We start from the raw sequence: 11,225 nt of genomic DNA, 5'->3' as shown, positions 1-11,225 counted from the left end.
GGAAGGAAGGAAGGAAGGAAGGAAGGAAATAGCTTGATTTAGCCCTTGGGCACTTACCAGGATATTGGTTTGCTTGTTGCATGTTGACCACGTTCCTTCTTTGGTCTTTATAATCTGGTGGTGGTCGTGTCAAGTGTCTGTTCAGCTGATCTTGTGGAGTTATTTTCTCCTAGAGGATTAGAGTAGAAATACATTATTTTCCTTTTCTTTATGCTTTCCTGGCTCTGTCTTTGCCTACCTCTTTCTTTTCTCAGTACATACAAATCTGAAGTATTCCTTCCTTTCACCATCTCTGGTGCACAGGAGTTGCATTTGGGAACCTGTGGCCTCACCCACTGAAGTCTGTATGGAAACCTTTCTGCTGGCTGTACTGGTTTTTACTCTGGCCTAGCTTTCCTTAAAACCACTGAGAGGGCAGTGCTGGGCTGGTTGGTTTTCATGCCACTGACCATTGCCCTGTGCTTCCCCGTGCATGTACATGGTCTTTCCTCTTACACTGGGAGTGCAAGCACTTCCAGTGATGGGGCATCCACAACTTCTCTGGATAAATGAAATCCTTCATTTCAAACGCAAGCTTTCTAATGGATTTTTTTTTTTAATGGAAATAAATTTGTAAACAAAAATATACTCTCTATAAAAAACTGATTAATTTTCGTTTTGAAAACATCCCCACAAAAACATGAATGTTTTTCCAGTTCTGAGCTGTTCTTTAATTAGTGAATGGCATTCATTAAATGTGTCAGTATTTCTGAGTTTACATCTTTCTAGAGAAAAGAAAGTTTTGGATTCAAAATGTAAGGCCAGCATGAATGGGTCTCCCTTGTAGGCTGAGAGATGCAGATAGAGGTAAGTAAAGCCACAGGCTTGGGGTGTGCTGCCATTGCAGCCTGGGGGAAACTAAGCATCCTCCCTGCAGCCCTTCCCTTGCTGCTACAGGGCTCCCACATTGCCTTCTGCCTGCCTCAAGGATGTGCCAAGCTTGGCACTTCTCTTCTTCTCCATGCTTTGGCATGCAGGACTACCAAGGAATGGTGAATACAAGGATGCAGAGGGCACGTGTTACTGCTTTTGGCAGCAGGGACTCTACCCCACTGCACTGGTCATGGGTTACAGGCCATGAACCACCTTCAGCTGACTCACTTCATGCAGTATCAATGGCAATGCCAGTTTAGTAAAAATAAACTAGTGGGTTCTAGCACTCATCACTGCCAGCAAGACCACAAATATCCCCCATGCCTCATAAAATGATCAGAAACTCCCAACTGGTCTCTCAGATACCAAGGGAGAGAGAACAACTGGCTGTAAATGTCTGGAAATGCAAAAAGAACAGAGAAAGGAGGACTCATCTATGATCCTAGCCAAGCACACGAACTTGGGTTGAACACTAAAATCAAAGTACCTGATCGTTGTTTACACACAGGCACTTCATACTATGCTGCCTAGGTTGCAGAGCCTGCAAATCAACCTTCCCCTGTGGCTGCAGTAGCATAGCAATGTACCTTAGCTTATCTTGCAAAGAAAACCACTGACAATATTCATATGCCTCAAATTAAGCATATGCTTAAACTGTTCTCATAACGAAACCACAGTAGCTTGGATACTTGAGTTGTTTCATATAAACTGAAGAAGGTTTCAAAAGGACTAAGCAAAGTGCTGAAAAAATATGAGGCACGCTTTAGAAGGTCTAGGCATTGCCAAAATGACCTCAAAGTTTTTGGGGCTTTCTTCTCCCTGTCTTAGCTTTCTTTTCTATTGTTTCCATGATAATCTTTTCCATGTAAAAGAAGAAATTAGAAAACTTACAGCTTCTGCCAACATCTGCTGCTGTAGAAGGAGTTGTTTTTGCTCCATCATTTGCCGCTGCAGAGCCTGTTTCTTTTCCATCAGTTGCTGATTCAATATTGATTGCTGGGATGAGTTCATGTAACCACTTCCAGTGTTTGGATTTGAGCAAGAACTGGAGCTTGGAGTGGGGCCAGCTCCCTGGCCTACCACAGAGTGTTGATCCTGAAACAGAAGAAATGGCTTGTGAAGGATGAAAATAATAACAAGCATCAAGAAAGGGAAATAATCCTTTTTATGCAATTAGCTCCAGTACAGGACACACAGACCACAGGCTCTCAGGACAAGTGACCATTATAAAGGCTGTGTCAAAATAAGAAAGGGATTGAGTAACTGCATCGCTCATGGAAGGCTCTGAAAATGTGCCAGGTGGTTCCACTGGAAAACCTCAATGTTGTACCAGGAGCCTGAGAAACATTAACAGAAGTAACGGGGCCATGCTGGGGATCCTTCAGGAAGCTTGCATTGGGCCCTATGGCAGTTTGTTTGACCACAAGGGAACCAGCTCGGCATCTGCTAGTTCCTACCATCTGGTGAGCAGCAGTGAGAAGTTACAGACTCATTGCTAGAAGTGGCATCTATTCCTGGAAAACACAGAAGCATTGTTACTTCCCAGTGGGGTGAATGGTGCTGTTTTCATTCGCCCCATTGCCTCCCTGACAAGAGCAAGCTCTGAGAGACTGCTAATGGACTCCCATTAGTGCCAGGATTAGGTAGGCTTAGAGTTTACCAACTTCCTTGGTAAAACAAATGTGTAACTGGACAGGACTTTGAAGAGTATCCCTGGTCTTTGTGATGGATCTAGATACGCTTCCTCTTCCCTGTGTGCAGCTTCTTGAGGAAGGGATGGCAAAAAGTCATCTCAAGGCAATGAGGAGGGTACCTGGGGACTCAAACCACACACATATAGGATGAGAACAAACATGGGATGACAATACACTACTTGTTTTCTTCTAGCCGCGGTTTCCCTTGGCAGCAATATGTTCTCTGTCTACTTGCTCCACCAGTGTTTGGTACTTGGGCCTTTACCAAATCTAGGGAGCAGCTTTCCCAGTCCACGCACAAAAATACTCAGCCTGTGTTGTATCATTTAATAGTCAGGTATTCCTTAGCCACTCAGCTGCCAAGAAAATAGGATACACTGGAGAGGTCTCAGCAGTTACGAGAAACATCACTTCTCTGACTCCACTTTGTTGCAATTCACCATAGGAACCTAACCACAAAATTCTCCATAGATGCAGCAGCATTTTTGCCCCGCACACAGGAATCCACAGCTGGGTTCTGATGCTCCCTGTTGTGCAGCAGTTCTCTCAATAACAAGGTGCAGTACCGGGGGCTGGTCTATTACCTAGCTAAAGCTCTGCTCCATGGCCATTCCAACTGTAGCTTTCAGGGAAATACAGACTGACCAACAGTGAAACAGGGACTGACCATCTGAAGCCTACCCATGCCCTGAAGACCACGGGACGCTGATGCTCATCACTTTGCAAGCTCTGGGGAAGCTCATTTCTGTGCCTTAGCTTTTGCACACCCCCAATAACACACACACACACACTACAAACTAATCCAACTTATCTTTCTACCATCTGCCATGGAAGACATGCAGTGATTGTTATGGGTATTTCTATTTTAAAATAGCTCTGTGGCTTTTAGATGGGGCCACACGAGTGCATAGCTGGCTAGATACAGTATTTCATGACTGTTCCTGAAATAAAACCCATGACTTTATTCTGGAGCCACCTGCAGCCCCCAGGGCAGTGTTACAAACCCACCTTTCACAATTTATTGGGCTCTTACACAATTATATCCTGCACACTTTCTCTCAGTTCCAGAAGGAATCCAGGATTGCTCGGCACTGCCATATTTTTCAGCCCTTATGTTAGCTGCAAGATAGAAAATACCTCCTTCCTCTCAACAGACCTGCTTGCCAAGTTGTTGCGCAAACTTTTTTGTCTTTCTTAAAATATTTTGAAAAGAAAAATATGTTACAATAAATTGGCTTTGACTTCTATATTCAGATGACAACTCTAGCTTGAACCCAGCCACATGTTACAGCCATTAATAGAATTCATCTGTTGTGTTTTTGCACAGATAATGCAGGCTCCCCCAAATGTACTTCCATAGTCCTGTGTAAAGAAAACCCCAACAAAGCCCACCTTTTACTCTGCCTCATTCCCTGTCAGCCGATATAAGCTGTAGGGAGGGATTTTGTTTTAAGATAAACTGTGTAGTGTCCATTCATGGTACCTATCAAAGAAAGCTCTTCTGTAACAGCAATTGGCACAAAACGCCAGCTGCTTGGCAAACAGACCCTGAGAAAACAGTATAAATCATCAACTTGGAGCCAGTTTGGGTTCTTTTTTTGCATTTGGTCCTTTCTCTGCTGTTCATGAAATGTCAGTGTGAGCCTATGAATCTACAATGCGTTACTTCTCCTGCCTGCTGCTCTTCCATCAGGAGCGATGTGACAGGAGAAGAAAGAACAGTTTCCCAATAAATCAGGGGATTAGCTGCGCAGCAGTTTGACCCTTCAGGAACCAGTGCTATTGAGCCTTACTCTCACCCTGTGCTTCATCACTGCAGATCAGATGGCAGAGGGGCTACACCACTGCCAGGGACGTGGGGTTCTCCCCTGCACTTGGACAAAGCACGCTTTCCAACATCCCTGCTGAGAAGGGCAGATTTGGGCTGGAGCTAGCCCGCTTTGACCCTGCTCTAAGCCTGGCTTTACTACAGCTCCACTCATCTAAAGCTGCCGGTGGCCTTTTGAACTTCATTCCTGGGTTCTCATGCCTGTGACTTATGCACTTTAACTTCATAACTCCCTGACCAAAGAAAGCCTGGTGTGGGCCATGCGTGTCCCCTCACCCAGGGGTGCCTCTGCCCAGGAGGCTGTAGGGGCAGCCCAGTATCACCCCAGCCAGAGAGCCCTGCGTGCTTCCCTGCATGGTCACACCATGCTGCTTCCCTGCATGGGAAGGGAACCTTCTTTCACCATTGCTTCCAAGGAGGTGACACATCGGGAGCACATCCCTGCAGCTGGGTGTCAGGGATGGGCTGGAATCATCACACCTCTGACAGGTAAAAGTGTCTGTCTGCTCCCAGCTCCTGCTCCACTTGATGCACTGTCCTCCAGCCCTGCAGGTGAGCTGCAGCTCTTGCAGGGCTCTGCCCAGTGCTAGCCAGGCAAGGAGAAGCAGCCGAGGGCTCAGCTAGTGCTCACCAAGCACCACAAATCCCCATCTGCTCAGCTGGTGCCAGAACTCCAGCACAGAGATGCTCTAGATGCAAAGCAGGTGTGTGGCACCCTGTTCCCTGATGTTAGAGTGAGACATAAAACCTATGAGAAGCAGAAGGAGAGGCAGAGACAGTGAAAGTTCCTCAAAGCTGGTAACACAACTGTTTGTTCGTAAGCGTCACAAAGAACATTATGCTCAAATGTTTAAATTAGCAGCAAACAAAACATTTAAGACTGAGTTTGCCTTTCACTGTCCCTGCTGCAGCTGACTTGTGTTCATACAAATGAAGGGTGGTTTTGGCTTCTAACACACATGAACTTTCTGAAATAGACTTTCCTTCTTTAATCTTCTCTTCTCTTCTCTCTCTTTTTCCCTTTTTCATCTCCTTTTCCCTTTCCCTTTCATTTTCCTTTTCACTTTCCCCTCCCTTCTTCCCCTTTCCCTCACACCCTGCCAGTGGGTTAGGGTATGTCTGGATATCATCTCTGTTGCCCCTTTTGGGGCATGCTCCTTTCCACAGCCCAAGAATTCCAGAAACTGAGGTTCTCCAGCAGACCCAAGGGCCAAGCCAAGTACCAGTCTTAATGAGAAGAGCTGATCTCACTCATGCAACTTTAGGAAGCCAAGCACAGGGTGCTCCATCGAACAGCCAGTCCTAGCACCCACCAGCTGCCTTCTGAGCCACCTCTTTTCTGCTATAACTAATGCAAGCAAAACCAACCCCTTTCTGCTAAATGCTGGGGTTTCCATGGATATCTGAACTCCAAGCACTGCCTGCTTGTGTCCCTGCCTCAGACAAGAAAACAGAACTCCAGCAGGACCATGGCAGAGTGCCTGTCGAGTAAGAGCTCCTTTAGCTATAGTGAAAAATCTGGAGGGTTTTCTTATTTTTAGGAATAACTCCCACTCCTGACTGGAGAGCAGAGGGCTTCTTTCTGTGCTAGTGTACACTGCGGGAGCCCCAAGCAGTTCCTGAGGCTACGCTGATCTGCAACAGCTGAGGATCTGATCTACGTATCAGGGCTGGAAATAGCACAGACTGAGCAGAAACACACCCAGCCCGATCCTCCCTTGACTTATTGCTTTTAACAGCCCAATCTGGGTGGAAAACAGCCTCTTCTGAGCACATCAAACTCATTCAATGTTTTTTTATGTCTGGAACATAGAATCATAGAGTGGTTTGGGTTGGAAGGGACTTTAAAGCTCATCCAGTTCCAACCCCCTGCCACAGGCAGGGACACCTTCCACTAGAGCAGGTTGCTCCAAGCCCCGTCCAGCCTGGCCTTGAACACTGCCAGGGATGGGGCAGCCACAGCTTCTGTGGGCACCCTGTGCCAGCGCCTCAGCACCCTCACAGGGAAGAGCTTCTTCCTAAATTCTAAACTAAATCTACCCTCTTTCAGTGGAAAGAAATTCCCCCTTGTCCTATCACTACATGCCCTTGTAAACATACAACATACAGCATAGGCGTGAGTCTCTTCTAAGTTAGGTCTCTAACCAAAAACATAGATCAGATTGTCTCTGAACAGCATGCTGGAGCTCTCCCTTCACTGTGCAGAGGGACCAGGATGCATAATAAGGCCCTAGATGCCTAATATAGACAACTAAGTTAGGAGCCCAGATTAGATGATAGGAACATTCCCTTACACTCCTCATTTTAGATGCTTCTCGTCACACTTGAGTAAGATGCCTGGAAGAGTGAGTGTGAACAGCCCTTAATCTGCCAAGCACCAGTGGATCACTTTCTAAGTAAGGATTTTATACAGAGTGACCTAAAAGCCTCTCAAGTTAATCATGCAGAAGATACTATTATAGGTTAAATTTCTCCTAACACCCTGCTAGACAGTACTTTTATACATTCCAGCAAGATTGCGTTCATATTTATAAATAGCATTTGAAAAACCTGAATATTGCAAGATCCCAAGACGTGGTTTTGCTGTGTCTAATATCCAGAGATACAGCTGGGTGAAGGCTGCAAAGTATTTCCCTTCAGTAATTTTGCAGAGTGTTTATAAGAAGTTGGCTCAGCCACATGGGATCATCTTCTGTGTTTTTCTCCTGTGAACATCTGAGCTCTCAGGACATAAAATTTCAGGGCCAACCATGTTTCCAAGGCACATACACAAGGAATCACGGACACCAGCATTTGCAATTTCACAAACCCAGGCTGTCTGCCAGAAATACTTGTGCCTTCATCCAACCAGGGAAAAGAAGCAAATGCTGTGTCACTCCTCCAACAACCCAAGTGATGGAGCTCGAAGAGGAAATGTGGATCAATCCCTTCAGATACTGTGGAGCTGGAAATGATCGTGACAGTAGGGAGCACACACCTGATTTCTGCAGCCTCATGTATGTGAGTCACCTGTTGGAGCAATAGGTTGGATATGCAGTGATGCAGCGGATACCCAACATGCAGAGGGATAGCTATTTCAGCACACCCAACTGCTGCAGCTCTCACTGGGAGAGACAGGCTTTTAAAAAGGTCTGGTTTTTTAGACATGCTGAAATCTAGGTGGACTTCAGAACTATTTTTAGAAATAGGTAATTCTACTACTCAGTGTTGCAAGTGTTCCACATAAAAATAGTGGAAAAGGACACTGCGCAATCTCCTAGGTAAAAATGGGTGATCAAATCCCTCAAAGGAGCCAATCCCCATTACTGGTGATAAACCACAAGCAAGAGACTTTGATGGATAGTTATTTCTGCAGTTCTAAATAGAAACTTTTTCTGGCACTTTGCCTTTTCAGCGCTAACAAGGAAGCTGCTCACTCCTGAGACCCTTGTGAACTGACTTTCAGCCTTTGCTGATTTATGTGTAGCCTTGCCATAATCCCTTGCTGGAAAGCTGCACAGCCCTATAGCCACTAGCAGGCAGTCTTACAACAACATTCCCATCCCAATGCCTTAGACTTGGGCAAAATAGAAGCTGAATCTTGCCGGGTCCGAGGCTCAGATTCAGCACTTGCACAATCACATAGCAACAGACCCAGGAACAGGGCCTCATTACAAGCCTTGTCCGACAATCAAGTCTTTAACGAGAACAAAGGTTGACAGTGATTAATCATTAAGACATTTCTTGTTCCTTGCTGCACGTGTTGGAGGCAGCCTCCTGCCGAGGCAGTCTGGCAGATTTCCTGTCTGTGCTGTACCAGGGCCCATGTCCACACACAGAGATGTCTTTTCCCAAAGCCAAGCACACAGATGAACGTCTTGTCTCTGTTTCTGAGCACGGCAAATTCGGAATGCATGTGCATTCTGCAAAAACAATAAACCCTCAGCTGTATATCTGATTGCTGTATATTGAGGCAGAACGACCTAGAAGGGATTTATGCACGTCAGAAATTTTCCCAGAGACTTGCAGGGATGGATTATCGGTGTTTTACCACGTGTACTATGATGAACTTTTAATGTCATCTTCTGGCATAATGTATATAAGAAGGTCTGCATCTTAGAAAGATTTTGTTTATTTGTAATGAAAATAACATGCACGTGTTGAAAGTTCAACAGAGGAGGTTATTGTGAAACGTCTGCATCAGAACAGGAATGTTGGCTCCGTCGAAGTTGATGGCAAAACTCCAGCTGACTTCAACGGGGCTAGAATTTCCTCCCAGGTCTCCATCCAGCCACAGGGGCACACTGGCACTCTTGGCTTGGAGAGACCTCAGCCTGCACCTTCTGGACAAGACACTTTCCTCATCCATAGACCAGCAAAGAGCCTCCGCTAATGTACCTGGGCAAAGACTATCCTGAGGTCTGTGTGGAGCTCTGGTTTTAAATGTCTCATGTGCTCTAACAAGCACGACAATAAGCATGAATGATTGATAGAGACTCCTATCAGGTTTTTGACAAGATCAGACACATAATGGTTTGTTCTACTTCAGCATTATCATTTGCGATGGCTGTAATATGCAATATCCACATTGCAACATACCAAGCCCTTCAGTTTATCACCTCACAATTGCAGGAAACCAAATTAGAGAGGTTTAAGAAACTGCCACTCCTCTATCTAAAACAAGAGCTGGTGTGAGTGGACCTGTTATGCCTAGTGCTTCAGGAGAAGGTACGTGCACACTCACAGGCTCTGTGCTTCTGCTAAGGAGTGGTAATTGCCAGTTGATGCAGTGAAAACTTCCTAAACTGACTGAATTAGACACTTGTGATTATCTGTCTGTATCTTTGGTGTGGGCATATATTATCTGTCTATAGATATACCTTATTCATCTAAATGTTCTTGTCTCATTGCCATATGTTTATTATCTTTCCCCAGAATTATCTCGCCTGAGGTTGATACAGAGCATGGAAAATTTCAGCCCACTTAGAACTACTGTAAGTAATCAAAACCAGGGTCCTGTATGAGGAAGCATTGGTGAATTCAGTAGTAGGTGTCACTCTTGCACATACATGGTTATGTTTAAATGTCCAGTGTACAGAAAAGTGCTAAAAAACAACACTGAAGTCTTACACATAGCAGGCTTACGTATAATATGTGGTTCTTTGCCATCCTCATGCCTTACCCTCATGTTTCCCCCTGAAGTAACTCTGACAGTCCCACTAGCTCAAGAGCATATGGCCACCGTACAGGGGAGTGTGGTCCAGAGGTCCCCGAGCTTGAGGAGACCTGGGCTGCTAAGATCTCATGGAGCGGTGCATAGTCAACTAGCTAAGCTGGAATATTTCTTCTCTAACCCCACCATTTGTTCTCAAAGATAAGCCCTGCTGAGGGACATTTAGCCTAGGAGGATGTTGTGTGAATGCAGCTGTCTTCCAGACCCGAACCTGCCCAGTGTTGTCACTGTAAGATCAGGACAACACTGGTGCTGCATTTGCAGATCTACTACTTTCTAACAGACCTAGTGGAAATAGAATGAAACAGTTTGTGCCTTTTCTTCTTCATCATAAACACTAATGCAAAATACTATAGGAAATTACTGTCATTTTTTAATCGTCTTGTTTTCCATGCTATTCTTTAGTTTCCTTAACTTTTCCTATTGGCATTTATCTAGGTTTTCTTTGCACCTTCCATATCCCTCATCATTTAGGATTCACCCTCCCTATTAATTGTCTGTAGTTTAAACACATTTGTGTCATTTCTAAATAGCAACCACAAAAGAAAAAAAAGGATGGTGACACAGTGTGAAAATTTTCCTCAAGCAATGAACCAAAGCAAAGCAAACACCATGAAATGCCAGTTTTTCTGCAGAGGGAACAGGCAACCTGAACAAAATATTTAATGAAAAAAAGAAAAAAACAATTAAACACAAAGAACAACAACAGCAACAGAAAAGCCACATCACTGGGACCAAACGCTTGAATACAAATGGACACAACATGGGTGACATGACAGTCAGAGACACATATTAAGATCAAAGCCCTCCTGCTGTGAATACACAGCAAGAACATGAGCATCCTTAAACCAAAGCCTCTTGGGATCTGCTTTCTAAACCAACAGCTCTGAGCTCTGATGGAAGACAATGCCAAGTATTGAAAAGCAATGTGTGAAGAATGGCTCTGACCTGCGTCTCCATGTGCTGATTAAAGGCTCTGTTGGGACCCATGGTGGGACCAAATCTCTTTGTTCCAAGTTACCCATCCTGGGACAATGACTGATGCTAACCAAAATCAGCACCTGGGGCTGGGGACCAAGTGTCACTTGGCACCAAAGGGGTGAGGGGACAATAAATCATGTCCCCACCGTGACAGCCCATGGCACTGGTGTGAGTGCACAATGCAGGGTTCAACAGAGCAGATCTGACTGCCCATCTACTTGGTTTAAATGAGCCCCTAAAACACAACCTCAACTGTGGTCTTCATTCTTGCTGAAGGGCCTTCTCCTTCCTTTATAATGATCAGTTTCTTTGATATAAAACAACTTAATTGGATGGGTATTAATTTTCAGGAATTGACATAAACCTTAGGTTCCTGCCATCCCCTCTTGCTCTCTGGATGAATGTGAGAAAATGGTGCCAGTGGCCACAGCAGCCTGAAGGTTTGCAAATCTACCTATCCTTCATCTATCTGTGCCAACAGCATTTTCATTAGAAGGTGAAAACACCAGGTTTCTTAAAAAGCACTCCCAGGATTGCCTCATTTTTCACTATGAACTCAAGAGATAGGAAGCAATGTGGTTTTATTGGGCATCTCAGC

General features: G+C 45.0%; 1 protein-coding gene across 1 annotated transcript in view; it reads right to left on the bottom strand.

Annotated features, from left to right (window-relative positions):
* Window positions 1-11,225, bottom strand: part of MAML2 (mastermind-like 2 (Drosophila)) — a gene marked incomplete at its 5' end in the record, with an annotated part of 62,967 nt that overhangs the window by 6,695 nt on the left and 45,047 nt on the right. Inside the window, 2 exon segments of the mRNA XM_010012524.1 lie at window positions 58-169; window positions 1,804-2,007. Coding sequence (XP_010010826.1) covers window positions 58-169; window positions 1,804-2,007 — 316 coding nt within the window.

The sequence above is a fragment of the Nestor notabilis genome, unplaced genomic scaffold, assembly GCF_000696875.1.
Source record: "Nestor notabilis isolate BGI_N333 unplaced genomic scaffold, ASM69687v1 scaffold8504, whole genome shotgun sequence".
Lineage (NCBI taxonomy): Eukaryota > Metazoa > Chordata > Aves > Psittaciformes > Psittacidae > Nestor > Nestor notabilis.
This window is presented reverse-complemented; position numbering and strand designations above follow the sequence as displayed.